The 14013-nt window shown below is 54.3% G+C and overlaps 6 protein-coding genes across 6 annotated transcripts; 4 read left to right on the forward strand and 2 right to left on the reverse strand.

The window, feature by feature from the left end:
* The first annotated feature begins 602 nt into the window (after nucleotides 1–602).
* CDEST_07836 (uncharacterized protein) lies at nucleotides 603–4087 on the forward strand. The gene is made up of 6 exons (XM_062923995.1): nucleotides 603–1488; nucleotides 1554–1630; nucleotides 1680–1728; nucleotides 1785–2568; nucleotides 2632–2883; nucleotides 2955–4087. Exons 1-6 carry the CDS (start codon nucleotides 1352–1354, stop codon nucleotides 3957–3959), a joined length of 2304 nt encoding a protein of 767 aa, XP_062780046.1. The 5' UTR covers nucleotides 603–1351; the 3' UTR covers nucleotides 3960–4087.
* Nucleotides 4088–4436: 349 nt separating this feature from the next.
* On the forward strand, nucleotides 4437–6541 carry CDEST_07837 (Putative cytochrome P450). Its single transcript, XM_062923996.1, has 4 exons — nucleotides 4437–4976; nucleotides 5031–5788; nucleotides 5849–5967; nucleotides 6039–6541. Exons 1-4 carry the CDS (start codon nucleotides 4608–4610, stop codon nucleotides 6356–6358), a joined length of 1566 nt encoding a protein of 521 aa, XP_062780047.1. The 5' UTR covers nucleotides 4437–4607; the 3' UTR covers nucleotides 6359–6541.
* A 73-nt stretch (nucleotides 6542–6614) lies between these two features.
* Nucleotides 6615–7943, reverse strand: CDEST_07838 (Putative Heat shock protein 70 family; the record flags this gene model as incomplete). Its single annotated transcript, XM_062923997.1, has 1 exon — nucleotides 6615–7943. The coding sequence occupies one exon, from the start codon at nucleotides 7941–7943 to the stop codon at nucleotides 6615–6617; it is 1329 nt and encodes a 442-aa protein (XP_062780048.1).
* Nucleotides 7944–10496: 2553 nt separating this feature from the next.
* On the forward strand, nucleotides 10497–10873 carry CDEST_07839 (uncharacterized protein; the record flags this gene model as incomplete). Its single annotated transcript, XM_062923998.1, has 2 exons — nucleotides 10497–10761; nucleotides 10866–10873. The coding sequence occupies 2 exons, from the start codon at nucleotides 10497–10499 to the stop codon at nucleotides 10871–10873; spliced, it is 273 nt and encodes a 90-aa protein (XP_062780049.1).
* A 398-nt stretch (nucleotides 10874–11271) lies between these two features.
* CDEST_07840 (uncharacterized protein) lies at nucleotides 11272–13588 on the forward strand. The gene is made up of 4 exons (XM_062923999.1): nucleotides 11272–11474; nucleotides 11569–11671; nucleotides 11727–12680; nucleotides 12744–13588. Exons 1-4 carry the CDS (start codon nucleotides 11403–11405, stop codon nucleotides 12872–12874), a joined length of 1260 nt encoding a protein of 419 aa, XP_062780050.1. The 5' UTR covers nucleotides 11272–11402; the 3' UTR covers nucleotides 12875–13588.
* On the reverse strand, nucleotides 13406–13930 carry CDEST_07841 (uncharacterized protein; the record flags this gene model as incomplete). The annotated part of the gene is made up of 2 exons (XM_062924000.1): nucleotides 13406–13461; nucleotides 13528–13930. The coding sequence occupies 2 exons, from the start codon at nucleotides 13928–13930 to the stop codon at nucleotides 13406–13408; spliced, it is 459 nt and encodes a 152-aa protein (XP_062780051.1).
* Nucleotides 13931–14013: the final 83 nt, after the last annotated feature.

Here is a 14013-nt window from a genome sequence, read left to right on the forward strand (position 1 = left end):
GGGGGGGACAGTAGCAATGAAGCTTGGATTCGGGCGAAGCTTCATACGTGAAATCCTCAAAGCTTCGTGTAGTCTAAACAAAAGTGAGATAACGATGGTGAGATGGGACTCATAGCAGAATATTAGGAAGGTGTTTATCAGTTTTCCGCGCATTCGACTCTCATTTCGCCCATCTGGTTGGGCCATGAACATGTCTTTTCTCGAAGCTTCAACGTGCCTTCGTGATATGAATCTTTCGGCCGTCTCGAATGATTTGTCGTCGCTGCAGATTGAATGCTCATTTTCGGCTTTTACTCATTAACAAGGGCTTAGAACCCATCTGTGGCTCAAACAGGATTCGATGCTGAATTCATTCTTGTCTTTCACATACATAGACTCTTGGAACGCACGAGTCCGACGAATGGAGTTTCTATTTCTTTGTATGTCAAGTCCTCCTAAAGCATTGAAGACGTTGAATAGTGACAGAAGTGGAGGCAAAATGAAAGCCTCATACAAACTGTGCAGTGCGACGGAATGGTCGTCAAGTAAAATTGTCCACGGTAAATGTGACTACTAAATCCTCTCGACCCTACTGCTTAACTTATTGGGTTCAATTTGGAGCAATAGTTTCCAGTCATAAACAATACCATACCACCGTGTGCGTTAGCGACAAACTAGGAGCTTCTGATTCCACTTGAGCTTTGAATAGACCAATGTCGGAAAGCAAATTCCGAATTCCGTCCGAACCGTCACAAGCCAGTTGATAATGCCCCCCCCCTCTGCCAAGTGCGCGTGGGTGAGAAAACCCTAGACCCGTATCGATCAGACATGACAGTTTCGTTAAGTCTGGGAAAAACAACGGCCATTATATCTGGGATTGAGCCTGGGAAAGTTGCGGACTCGTTTGTTCCGCATCCGCAAGCCGGGCCGGATCGGCGTAGTTGTGTGTCCGTCAGCCTCCACTTTTAGCGATAGACCAGATGACCAGGGGCTAAATGAATTGTCTAATGGGAGCTCTCTCATAAACAACTTCTTCATTAGTCAAATAAGACCTACCCTAAGCATCCGGGGGTATTCAATCGGATGTGGCGCCGGCCTTGGAGACTCAGACAGCTCTTCTCCCCACTCAACTGCCGGGGTTAAAGTTGCGGGGTCGCGGGGGTCGCGGGGATCGCTCTTAGCCAATCCCCCCAAAACTCCCCCGGAATCGTTTTCCTCGCTCACTCCGCCCTCGCTCTCTCGTCTTTTTATCGTTCGATTATCATTCGGCGGGTTCGCTCGAAGGAGGAAGTTGCAAGCAACGAACCTGAAGAGCGGAAAGAGACTGAAGCACGTGTGGACTCAACCAATCCTCGTCATTGCTGCGCCGAACATGGATTCTCCAGATTCTGCGAGCTCCCATGCAGGGGCGGCAGGGCCGGGAGCCAACTCTCCCAGGTCCCAGAGCGGAATTCCGCCTACTGCCCCCAGGCCGCGGACGACCCGTGGGAAGTACATCTCCAAAGCCTGGTAAGACCCGCTTGGGGGGTGCCAGCATTGCCGGTCTCAACACTGACATCCGCATCTGAACACAGTTTCGAATGCAGGAAAAGAAAGAGCAAATGCAATGGGAAGAGCCCCTGTTTACGCTGTTCACGTCAAGCTTTGACTTGTGGGGGTCCTCGATCTCCTCCATCTTCGTCAATGGCTAACAACACAAGGCGCTTACCCTGTCTCGAAGAAACCTCGGAAGGATCAGGGGAGCAGCGCGTGAGTTGACGCCTAATGGAAAAACCCCTCGATGGTGCCATCACTGACACCCTTAGTGATAACGAATCACAAGCCCTTCAGACTCTTAGGGATCAAGTCGCTTCTCTGCAAGGAGGGCTGGACTTGTTGCGTCGGCAATCTCAGCAACCGTCGGAATCACATCCAAGTCCCTTGCAATCAGAGGTCCGCCTTGGTTTTACGACAGAGTCTTCCATCCCTCAAACCACCAGTGAACTTGTGGATCCGGCACTACTGCCGAACCCAGTTGGTGCTGATGCGGCATCGTCTGCCGAGGAGAACGACTGCCAGCCATCAGCTAGCTGTACCTTCAACATCAGCCTTGCTCGAAACCATCTTCGCGCACGAGGAATTGGAGCGTCCGACTTGGACTCCGGTGGGATGCCTGGGTCCGTCAACCCAACTCGACCTTCTTCTCCCTCCATCCAGACCGCGTTCGGCTTAGATGTCGGGGCGATAGACCCTCTCTGGCTCATCAACGAGGAGGAGGCCGTGCGCCTATGCAACGTCTACGAGGAAGAGATAGGCATACAGTACCCTTTCCTAGACATACAACGACTCATAACACAGGTTCGGGGACTGTATCATGCAATGAGCAGTGGCTCGCGCCTAGGCTTCGCCTTTGCCGCGATTCCGGGCCCAACCATCATTGACCCCCAAGATCTGAGCCTGGTTAAGATGGTGTTGTCGGCAGCCTTGACCGTCGAGGCCGGGGGCTCCAGCCAGCTTGGAAAGTCTCTCTTCCTCGATGTGAGGAAGTCGTCGAACGACAAGCTGTGGGAGGCAGCGAACACCAAGTCTACCATGTTGTTCATATTGCTGGTAAAGAAACCCCCCTCCGGGACGTGAGACATCCTAGGTCTGTTTTAGCTGACACTTTACAAGGCAGTCTATAGCTTTATGACGGGTGATGATTTGCAAGCATGGAGACTCGTGGGCATCGTTGCCCGGTGGTGTTTGGAGATGGGTCTTCACCAATCTGCCACGGTGAACAAGTCTTTCAAGGACGCTGCAAGCCGCAGGATGGCCATGAGGTTGTTTTGGTGCGTTTACACGTTAGACCGCCGATGGGGATTTGGCGCAGGTCTTCCGTTTGTGATGCACAATTTCGATGTCGACCAGCAGTTGCCCGAACCTGTGAGTATCACTCGCCACTTTTTTGTGTGATGAAATGCACAGCTTCAGAGACTGATTATGCTCCCCTATAGGATCAAGATGTTCCCTACCTTAGAGCCATGGTCGAATACAGTCGCATAGGCGACAAGGTCTGGGCCACCTCTTACAACTCTGCTCGAGCGACCGGCGCCATCCGGGATGACGAAGTCTCATATCTCCTCTACAGGATAGATCAGTGGTGCGAGGATCTTCCGTCGGATCTCCGGCTTCACCCAAGTCAAGGGGTCGCCAGTCCAAAACCGGCGCCCAGGAGCCTGCAGCGACTTCAGCTCCTTCTTCACTTGAGGGCCAACCAGATGAAGATCCTCCTCCTTCAACCGTTCCTCCACTCGACATCCAGCCTCAAGGCCAACAAGTCCAAAGTACAGCTGCTCATCAACCTCGCAAAAGACACGATCCAGAAGCTGGACACCCTCAACAAGTCCACGGACATCTACCAGAACCAGCAGATGTGCTTCAACCATTTCCTGGTCTCCGCGCTCGGCGTCATCTTCCTGGTCGTCGCCCTCGCGCCGGCGGAGCATGGCTCGTCCGTCCGCGACGAGTTCCACGTCGCCCTGGACCTGATCCGCGGCCTCAGCGCCAGGTCGTACGTATCGAGCCGTCTCTGGAGGAGGATCGGTGACCTGCGGCTTGTCTGGCGGGGGCTGGGGCTGAACGCTCCACGGCCTAGGGAGGCGAGGGAGGCCAGCGCATCGTGCCACGCCCTTGCGACACCGCCCACGTCGTCCGGCGGCGGCATCGATGTCTCGCCGCAGAATGCGCAAACGGCAGTCGACGCCGACTTGCGCGATCCGGAGATGGCTTCGTGGCAATCGAGCTCGGACGAGCCGTTCAGTGAGGCGCAGATGGCGCAGGAGTTGAACGACTTTTTCAATGCGATGGATACCGGAGGCGACTTTGCCTCATCCTTGCCAGCCCTTGGCGTAGGCGAGGAAGTGCTCGAATCTACCCAGGACTCGCAGGACAGTTTTCTCGTGCCGGATCTGAACACTTCTGCCATGAATGTTTCGCACTTGTTTGTAGATATGTTGTGAATAGCTCGTGGGACCATACGATTGGTGCTGACTATCGTCATGAACGCTCTGAGAGGCCTCAAATGACACCGCGATCCAGAGTTCTCAGCTGCGCAAATTGAGGCCGCAAAGAATGAAACTACTTGTTCGAATTTATACCACATCTTCCATCAATCAATAAGAAAATATCGCATTATATTGATGTTGTGATCTTGCAGGGCTCATTCAAGAGACTCTCTGGGTAATGGTGAAGGGCCAGTCCGCGTAGGCTGCTTGATGGCGACCAATCTCTCCTCTCTAGTCCTGAAGTTAGTGTGATTAATGCTTCATTACAATGCCATACGATTAGGAAGACTCTTCCCTTTTTCTCGCATTTCAAACTCTACTCACATTTAGTCAACGTCATAGGGTGACCTTTGACGGAGTCCGCGGAACCTGAGAGCGGAATGTGGAAGCGAAATTCCGACGCGGAGAGATCGAGGCACTCCTCCACCCGCGGACCGCGATCCAAACGTTTGCCAAAACGCGGGGGAAATCGAAGGTCGAGTGCGGGTTCCGCCCAATGAATCATCTTTCATTATAAATGATTGAGAGCAGCTGTCGAACTCGGGAAGAATTGCCAACCTATGAACAAGTTTCAATCCCTTGCCACGCTTGCCCATCGCCAACATGTTTGTCGCCGAACTGGTCCACGGTCTATCACACGAGGCAACCCAACATCCAATCGCGTTTCTCTCCAAGTTCCTTGTCGTTTCTGCTCTAGTTTACTTCATTGCGAACGAGGTAGTCCGCTCGAAGGCTCGTCTGTCCGGTTGGCACGGTCCTCAGGGACTTCCCCTCATCGGCAACTTACATCAACTGGGAGGGAATGCCTCTCAGAAGTACCGGGAATGGGCGAAAGAGTATGGTCCGGTATACCAGGTTCAACTAGGTAATTTGCCAGTCTTGGTTGTCAACACCGCTGCTGCCGCCAAGGTCATGTTCGGGAACAACTCGCAAGCGACTGCGTCTCGCCCTGAGTTGTACACTTTCCACAAGGTTGGAGCCATCCTCTTTACTTCGTCAAGTGTCATCATTGCTGACGCCAGACAGATCGTTGCAAATACTGCCGGAACAACCATAGGCACGTCCCCGTACAATGAGTCTCTCAAGAGACGGAGAAAGGGTGCAGCGTCTGCCCTCAACCGACCCTCCATTGAGACGTACATCCCTCATCTGGACCTGGAGACGAGAGACTTCCTCAAAGAGGCACTCACCTACGGCAAGGTAGGAATGGTCGCAGTAGATCCCTTGCCCCTCGTCCAGAGACTCAGTCTTTCCCTGGCAGTCACGCTCAACTGGGGCATGCGATTCCCCAGCCACGACGACGGACTCTTCAAGGAGATCACCACGGTCGAAGGTGAGATCAGCCGCACCAGAAGCGTCACCGACAACATGCAGGATTACATTCCCCTGTTGAGGCTCAACCCTTTCTCGGCCGGAAAACGCCACGCGGTGGAAATGAGATCCCGGCGGGACAGGTACCTGTCCAAGCTGAACGGCGACCTCGAGGAGAAGATCCGGAACGGGACGCACGAGCCCTGCATCCAGGCCAACGTCATGCTCGACGAGGAGGCGAAGCTCAACAAGGTCGAGCTGACCTCCATCAGCCTGACGATGCTCTCGGCCGGGTTCGAGACGTTTACCGCAGTGTCGACGTGGGGCATTGGGTTCCTGGCTACGCATCCCGAGATCCAGCGGAAAGCTTTCGACGCCATTCGGGAGGCCTACGATGAGTCGAACCCTCTGTGCGACGCGCACGACGACCAGACCATCCCCTATGTCCGCGCCCTAGTGCGAGAGTGCTTGAGGTATGCGTGTCCCTTGTGGCGGTGAACCTAGCACGATTCATTGACTGTGGTTTACAACAGATACTTTACCGTCCTCCGGCTTTCGCTGCCTCGAGCAACAAACAAAGAGTTTGTGTACGAGGGGAAGTTTATCCCCAAGGGCACAGTCGTCTTTCTCAACTCTTGGGCTTGTAACATGGGTCAGTTGCCCCTTCGCTGACAAATTCCCTCCGAGGAGAAAAACTACCGATACTGACTTCGATTTTGGCAGACAACGAGCTGTGGCACGATCCCGAGGTCTTCCGCCCCGAGCGCTGGCTGGAGAACCCCGAGGCCCCCATGTTCACCTACGGGATGGGCTACCGCATGTGTGCCGGGACGATGCTGGCCAACCGCGAGCTGTACATCACGTTCCTCCGTATGCTGGCCAGCTTCGAGCTGTCTTCGGCCACCAAGATCGACTCGGACCCCGTGACTGGAGCTGCCGACTTGACGAACTTGATCATCACGCCCGGGCATTACAAGGTCACCTTCACCCCGCGTAATGAGGTAGCGCTGAGGAAATCGTTGGAAACCGAGGTTGAGCACTGATTTTCTGGGATCGCGCCGAGATGTTCATGTAGGAAGCCGGACGGAGTTGGGGAGTTGGTTGTGGCAATGGGATGCAAAATGCAAGGCAATGAGTTATGTGTAAAAGGGTACTGAGTGTGGTTGGCCCCAGTCGTAGCGAGGGATGATGGGCTAGATCGTAACGTCGGACCACCCAATATTGACAACAAGAAAAGAAAACCGTTTGGGAAACCAAGGATGATCCTTCGAGTTGTTCCGAGGTAGCACTTCCGGTTTCTTAAAACCCCTCTGTTGTGATGTAGTGCTGTTCAAGCCGGCTTTGGCGATTAACACAAACCCTGGGCAACTCACTCCCAGTTCTGTCGTAGGCATACGCTGCCTCAAGTTCGAACTCTTCGCTGGTGATGGAGTCGACCGCCGAGAAATCGTGCAGGACGGCCGTGGCACCATCTCGGCAATCCTCATTCGCTCCTACGAAGTGCGCGGTAGCATTGAGCTTGAGATTCCCCACGTCATCCGAGTATATATCAAGCACCAGCGTGACCTTGGGAATGCCGCGGGGCGCAGGCGGAACACAATCCAGCCTCAGACTGACCACCTCGTCGTTCTTCCTGACCTCGGGAACCTCGCCTTGGAAGACCGAGATGACGACTATCGTCTGGCCGTCTACCGGCGTGGTAAGGTGCAAAGTCTTGCTGGCTGGCAGCATTGTCCACCGCTGAAACACGCGCAACGCCTCGCCGCCGACGGTCTCGACGCTCAGCGTTCGCGGCTGCAGAGAGAATCTTCCGAGGATGTCCGAGTGTCTCTCATGTCCGGCAAGGATGTCGGCGAGGACGGCGACGCCGAAGGTGACGGCTTCGTCGTGATCCAGGTTCTCCGGTTCTAGTCTTGAATCGCCTTGATCGTCCAAGACCGCAAGCCGTTTCCCGTTGAAATAGGTTTCCATGATACCCCGAAACTCTCGAGCTCGCGTGTACTCGCCCGTGACCACGACGTGAGCGATATCCGTCTTGGTAAGATTGGCCTCTTGAATGGCCCTCTCGACAGAAACTAACGTCTGCTCAAGTAGGCTCGTCTCATCCGCGCGAAAGTGGTGGTTTCCTCTTGCCTTCTGGTCCTCAACCAGGCCTCCTATCTTCTTACCGAGTTCGAGGTCGCTGACTGTAGTATGATGGTCGAAAACTCCCATGTCAACTTCGACAACGGACACCTCAAAGCTTTCTCTTCCCAGCTCAAGAAAGACAACATGAACAAAATCGTCCGACTTGTCTATGCCGTACGCAATCCCGGCAGCGGTGGATGCATTTACTATTCGGATTACGTCCAAGCCGATGGAATCTCCAGCTTGTCTGACGGCGTTGCGATCATCTTCGGTGAAATACGTCGGAACGGCCACGACTGCAAAATTGATAGAGTCTTGCGCCCAAGTCTCGGCGATGCCCCTTAGCTCTTTGAGAATATCCGACAGCGCGTCTTGGAGGATGTGGATTTTGCTACTATTGTCGGCTGAACTGTTTGACGGACCAGGGTTTTTGATCCTTGCGTGCATGAAATACTCAGGTTCGGCTGTTTCGCAGACCATAGACCTCCTTGAAGTCAGCATGAGACATTAGAGTTGTCTCGAGGAGGAATGCCTCACTCGGTGTTGAAGAGGGCACTCGATAGGCTTGGGTCCCAATGAGGATCGCCAAGACTCGAGTCGTCTATGCTCAGAATGGTGAAGCCTGTGTCGCGTTAGGGACACAAAGCGGCCTGCACAGGGAGAAAGGTTACTCTGAGCCGCGAGAGGTATTCGCCTGGCGCCATGATGGACTTTTCCGGCGCTTGAATATGAAGGTCCGAGGCTCTTCAAAGGACCGCCGTCGTCAACAAATGAGCTCAGTGATGACCAGCCCCCGGTCGAGGGCACTCACAATCGCCATGGTATTAGAGGGGAGTTCATAATTGCTCTCGTAAGACACGTAACACGCAGTAGAAGTCGGCATTAAGAAGGATAATGCGGCGAATACGACGAACTGTCTCATGCCGCTAGTCACAGCTCGTGTTGATTGCGACATCCTGCGCAGATTGCTGTGCATCTCTTAGCCGCAGCGCCGAGTGCTACCGCCAGTATGATCAAATTAAAAAAAAAAGGGCTTGATGATTTTCTAATTGAGCTTCGCATGGAGGTTTGCTCGATCATTAATGTTGTGTTTGAAAATGCGATACGTTCACGAAGACGCCAGTTTGGCGGCTTAGTGAGCAACGCAGAATGGCTGAGACTGGGCTTGTGTTAGTAAGCAGCCATCGTCAGATTAGGCTCAGCAATCTATATCCCACCGGGTGCGAATGGACCTCTTCTTATTTGCCAAGAGTGGGATTTTCCAATCAAAACCATTGCCTACAAATTCTAACCTTATTACTCTATAGGAACTACAAAGTCAGCGATTTTGGAGGAAAACAGAAGTGTCTTTCGGACACAGGAGAAGCGAGGTCCATTGCAACTGGAGAGATAGTCATGTTGGTCAACTCTACCGTGTAGGTGTTTAAAATTAGCTCAGACAAAGTTGGGGGATTGAACGGGGCACTCCTCCTGTCGGATGAACGAATGGTTGACAGGATGGTTTCATGCTGCATCACTTTCAAGGCACACCCCCTTCCTGCTGAGTTCCCGAACTGCAGGATCACGCCGCCAAATACGAGGCAAAGTCTGCGGAGTGCTCCGACATGTATTTCGAGATTTAAAACTAGGCGGGATTCTGCCTTGCAAAGTCGCTTGTGTTGACAGATCCACTTCATTGCCCGGAACAGTCCGTTTGTAGTGCGGCCCAACATGAAACACTTGGCTCTGATTCTCTCATTGTCTGCGATGGGAACGGAGGCGCCGGAGAGTTACAGACAAACTTCAGTTGCTCCTTCGAATTCTGTAGCGAGCTTGCGTCGGAAGGGGAAAAAAAGAGTGCCCCTTCGAACAGATGAACGAGACGAATGAACTTCCGACAGCAGGATGAAGGGGGGGTGGTGAAGAAAGACTCATGAGGATGATTAGCATAGTCGGAGAAGTTCCGTCCAAACGCAAGTTCAAACCCAAGGTTGCAAATATGAGTGCCTGGTTCAATGACTCTCGTCCGGTTCCGGTTGCGCGGAGACGAGCGTTGAGTTCCACTGTCCAGAGAGACTACGCCATTTCACAGCCTGTTTTGAACTACCTGCAGACATGCCTCCCCTTGATAGAGTTGGGCAGGGCAAAAAACTTTAATTTGTCTCGGCATGTCGCGTGTCTAGATACATGACAGGGTCAGCCCTTTCATGCGCTTTCGTCAACACAGAGGAAGTAACCAGGCCAGCAGAATTTCTGGCCAGACAAGCCATATTTCTCCGTCGGGGAGACTACAACAAGGTATTCATAATCCGACCTTCTGAGTGCGAAAGGCCTCGAGACGCATGCACAAAAATAAGCTTACTACCGACCGTCTGTATCAAGCACGGGGTATGCCGAAACGGTAACTGGAGGGGTTAACCTTAGTCGTCACAATGGCTTTGCCGTGCGATACGATCTCGGCGCTTCGAATAAAATGTCCTTCTGTTTCTGCTGTTGATAGTTCCACTTGTTTGGACTGGTTACGCGTATTCCACAGAGACGAAATGCGTGCACTTTGAGGCGACGCGCACACACATGGTAGTCGATTAAGTAGAAGACGGCGCCGTAAGAAGAAACAAAAAGGTCCCCTGTTTTCTACTCCAAGAGGCTTACTTCCAGCAACCGATATCACTAATCAAATAATTCCCAAAGTTGGTGAAAGAGAGCACCTTTCGGGGTGCCGGAAGCCAAAGCTCGCCGAGCGTAAGGGGGCGAAGGAGAGAGTACTTTGTGGTTCCACACGGATTGTAGGAAGTGAATGGGTCTGCCAAAAGGACTCTTTACGATTCAGACCCAGACTCCGCACATAATGGCAACATACTATTGTTATATAATGGTGTATTACTGGGAACATCCCGTCATCCCGTGTTCTTGTAGTTTCGATATAAGGTGGAAATGCTGCTCTTGTCCATTATAACACCAGTCCATCTGAACCTCCCACTCACCCACCCTCGTTTTCCAACACTACACACGACGCAGTCCGCTCTCGGGTTGAACATCACTTTCACTTCTCAACCATCCCCTCGGCCCTCCATCATGAAGCTGCAAATCCTTCCCGTCGTCCTTTTCTTTTACGCATCGCAAGTCTTGGCAGCGTGCGGCCCGAACCAGGTCGAGCTTTGGGACCTTCACGTGATCGACGGCACAGCACAATGTTCCAACTACGGTTGCTACAATGCTTGTGCTGGAGAAGGCGGTTCCGGGTCTTGCAACGGCTGCACCCAGCAGGGCGGGCCCAACGTCAGAACGCTTGGGGCGAGCTACTGCTGTGATGGCCCCATCCAAGGCCTCTTTAACACCTGTGTCACACGTTGCCCCCCAGGTTTCACAAGTAGGCTCATTACACTTTGCCATCATATTCTGAGAATATACAGTATCGGTTAGCTAACAGATTGCATCTAACAGGGCATTAAACACAATCATTCCTCGTTGATGGGGTGTGGGCTGAGACATGTCGCATGCAGTTGAGGGTGTTTGGAGCGATAGAGGCTCCTCCAAAAACGCTGGTTATTACCGAGATCTAGGTCCTCTAGAATTACAAAGGCACAATACGATGATGGGAAACAAATCACAAGATGAGTGTACCACGCACGAATGTAGTGTGATGAAAGATTGGAGTGATCCGGCCAAGAAAGTGGCATGCCGTGCCGAGACAACCGGGTAGACAATGCTTACGTAAAGAGTTGTGTATTGACCAGTTAACCAGCTGGTCCCAGTCGGCATCTGCAACCCCACTCGTTGACTTCCTTATCGTTCCGGCAGCCAGCTCCGATAAGGCTCGCAATGACAAGCCAAACCACTTCCGTCACCCTCCGTCTCTCGTCTCGCTCTTGTCTCTCGCGCGTCCCGAAAGCTTCCTCTCTCCTCCCTCATCCTCCTCCCCCCAAAAGGCTGTTACTATTTTCGAGCTGAGCCGGCAAGAATGACGACCGCATTCTCAGCATGACTGATCCCACATATACGGTATTTGTCCGACTGCCCATTCTCCGGGGCGAGTTCACAGACCCCCGTCCGGTAAGTCTAATTCCTATTCCACCCATCGCCGCCCCCGTCCGGGTGCTCACGGGGCTACGGGCTGCCGACGCTGATGCGATCCCCATCGTTGCAGGTCACCTGGGATTCCACCAAGGACGACGTGCTGTGGAACATCCTATCCAACGCAGCAAAGACCGAGATTGACTGTAAGCTGCAGACCATCCCTTCCCTTGCTGGTATCTCCGAACGTTGCTCATGAACCGGTGTTTCTTTCCAGGGAACGAACTGTAGGTCCTCTTGACAGGTATAGAGGCACTTCCTCGAACTCACCTATTCCTCCCAGAGCTGCGCATTTCGACGTGACTGTCGACTTTCTTTTGCAACAAGTAGCGTACCTGACCGAGCGGCACACGGCGCAGCTCCGGGCCCAGGTCCGGAAAGCAACCGCCGCCGCCAAGGGCTCCTCCGCTCCCTCCCCCAACACCGCCGCTGAGCCCCACGGCCACCTGCGGACCGTGTCCGCCCTCTCCATCCGTCGCGACTCGCCCCTCCCGCGAACCGATACCAGCACGCCCGCGACCCCGATCACGAGCTCCCTACGGCCCAACATCTCCCGCCATGGCTCTGCCGGCACCATAACACACAACACTGGCGGCGGCGGCGGCGGCTCGTCAAGCCGTCAGAGCAAGCCCGCGGCCTCGCGTCCATCCAACGAGACCCAGCGCCGTCGTCTGTCGTCACTGCCGATCCAGACCACGCCGCGTAGTCCCGAACCGACATCGCCCGGCGCCGACGATCTCAGCTCCCCCACGTCCTCGGACGACGAGTCCAGCCCGGCACAGTCGCGCATCATCCGCCGCCCTCCCCGCTTCCAGCAACGCGACGGAGCTGGCGATCTCGAAGACGAAGACGAGGACGCTGAGCCCGCCTTCCTCCAATACAAGCCCCAGTCGACCAACACATCGGCGCAGGACTTGGGTTCCACCCTGCGGGGCGACCCTCGGAACGTCCGACGGACACCCAAAGGCAAGGACAAGATACACCACTCGGAGACGTCGGACTCATCAACGAGCTCGCCCGCCCTGGTATCTCGCGGCCCCTCGATGGGAGAGCGTCGCCCGATGGGTCCTCTTTCTCCACGGCGTCCGGCCGAGCTGGCCGGCAAAAGTCCGAGCAGGAAGGGGTACTCGCGGGACGGCAGCGACGGGACCCCCAGCATGGGCAGCAGTTTCAGTGACCTGGACGGTAGGTTCTCGATTGGAGCCGGAGGGGGCGGGTGGCTTTTGCTTACTTGCTAACACACGACAGACGCGTCGGTGACGCAGTCCGCGCTCGAGGAAGCCCTGGCGAGTAAGATGCAAGACGGCGCCATTGGGAGCAGGTTCAGCATCAGTCAAGCGTTTAGAAGCCGCTACATGCCCAAGCCCGGTCAGCAGTAGCAGCATTGTGAGAGTGTGTCGGGTTCGTCTCACGGTGGGACATGGTATGGTCGGGTCGGGAAGCATCTTCTGGCGTTTAGGTAAGATCACGGCAGCGGGTCAAAACTGTCCTTTTTATGGTTTCGTCGTCTAGGTTGTGAATTTGGCTATCGGTTTAGTAGGTATTGGGAGGTCTAATACATTTTTTTTGAATATACGGGAGGCTAGAGGTCAAGTATCAGCGTTACGTACTGATGGGCCACATGGTCACCGCGTCAATACGGCGATGGCTGGGACACGGTCAGAACAGCAACTTGTAATGCTATAGCATTTGAATGAGTTCAAAAGCAGTTCAGCCCGGAAACTTGACCACAAACTATTTACGAATGGTGCTGATCCAACTCAGTCGTACAGTAGATACTCAAAACAGTGTAGATGTCCATATCAGATCCCTTGGACTCCAAACCTCGTCAAGTCAAGCTCGCTCCAAGAACACTATGGTGCTGATTCCCGAGAAAGGGTAAACACGCCCACCTATCTCCGACCTTCACTCTATCGATGTTCAAGCTTCATGCCTTGCCGCATTTCGTGGCTCTCGCCTCTCTCGACTTTGACCTTGTCAGCATGTTCGTCATGTTCGTTCTGACAACAGCAGAGCGGCGGGGGAGGATTACCATCAGCCTCCTCCATCTTGGGTCCCTCATACGGGTCCCAGATCCTCTTCTTCCTTGGCGGAAGAGTCCTCGGCGGAGGCGGCGGCGGCGGCGACGGCCTCGTCACTCTCCTCTCATCCTCGCCGCGGGACGACACGTCGTCGTTCTTGCTGTGACCCGGACCCTGCACCCGGCGCTCCTCGTCATCGTCGTCTTCGTCAATATCATCGCCGTCATCGACCCTCTCGCCGTTCTCGCCCCGGCGCTTCTTGGCCCTGCGCGTCCGGTAGTAGAACAGCGTCCCGACGACGCCGACGAAGACGGTGATGGTGCCGATGATGACGCCGATCTCGACGGGGGTGAGGGCCCGCGGCGGCGGCGCGGGCTGTTCGCCCTTGCGCGTGTCTCCTTCGAAAAAAGACATGGCGGCGGCGGCGGCAGACGACGGTGGTGGTAGAAGGGGGTGGGTGGTTTGCTCGGAGGTCCGTGTACACTTTACAAAGGGAA

Source organism: Colletotrichum destructivum, chromosome 5 (assembly GCF_034447905.1).
Source record: "Colletotrichum destructivum chromosome 5, complete sequence".
In the NCBI taxonomy this organism is placed as follows: domain Eukaryota; kingdom Fungi; phylum Ascomycota; class Sordariomycetes; order Glomerellales; family Glomerellaceae; genus Colletotrichum; species Colletotrichum destructivum.

Bases quoted from the DNA above. Each gene is read 5' to 3' on its own strand.
- CDEST_07836 (XM_062923995.1), top strand. From the start codon at position 1,352: ATGGATTCTCCAGATTCTGCGAGCTCCCATGCAGGGGCGGCAGGGCCG. The intron at 1,489-1,553 runs GTAAGACCCGCT...ATCTGAACACAG, and splicing joins AAGTACATCTCCAAAGCCTG to TTTCGAATGCAGGAAAAGAA. The intron at 2,884-2,954 runs GTGAGTATCACT...GCTCCCCTATAG, and splicing joins ACCAGCAGTTGCCCGAACCT to GATCAAGATGTTCCCTACCT.
- CDEST_07837 (XM_062923996.1), top strand. From the start codon at position 4,608: ATGTTTGTCGCCGAACTGGTCCACGGTCTATCACACGAGGCAACCCAA. The intron at 4,977-5,030 runs GTTGGAGCCATC...GACGCCAGACAG, and splicing joins AGTTGTACACTTTCCACAAG to ATCGTTGCAAATACTGCCGG. The intron at 5,789-5,848 runs GTATGCGTGTCC...GGTTTACAACAG, and splicing joins CTAGTGCGAGAGTGCTTGAG to ATACTTTACCGTCCTCCGGC.
- CDEST_07840 (XM_062923999.1), top strand. From the start codon at position 11,403: ATGACTGATCCCACATATACGGTATTTGTCCGACTGCCCATTCTCCGG. The intron at 11,672-11,726 runs GTATCTCCGAAC...AACGAACTGTAG, and splicing joins GACCATCCCTTCCCTTGCTG to GTCCTCTTGACAGGTATAGA. The intron at 12,681-12,743 runs GTAGGTTCTCGA...AACACACGACAG, and splicing joins CAGTTTCAGTGACCTGGACG to ACGCGTCGGTGACGCAGTCC.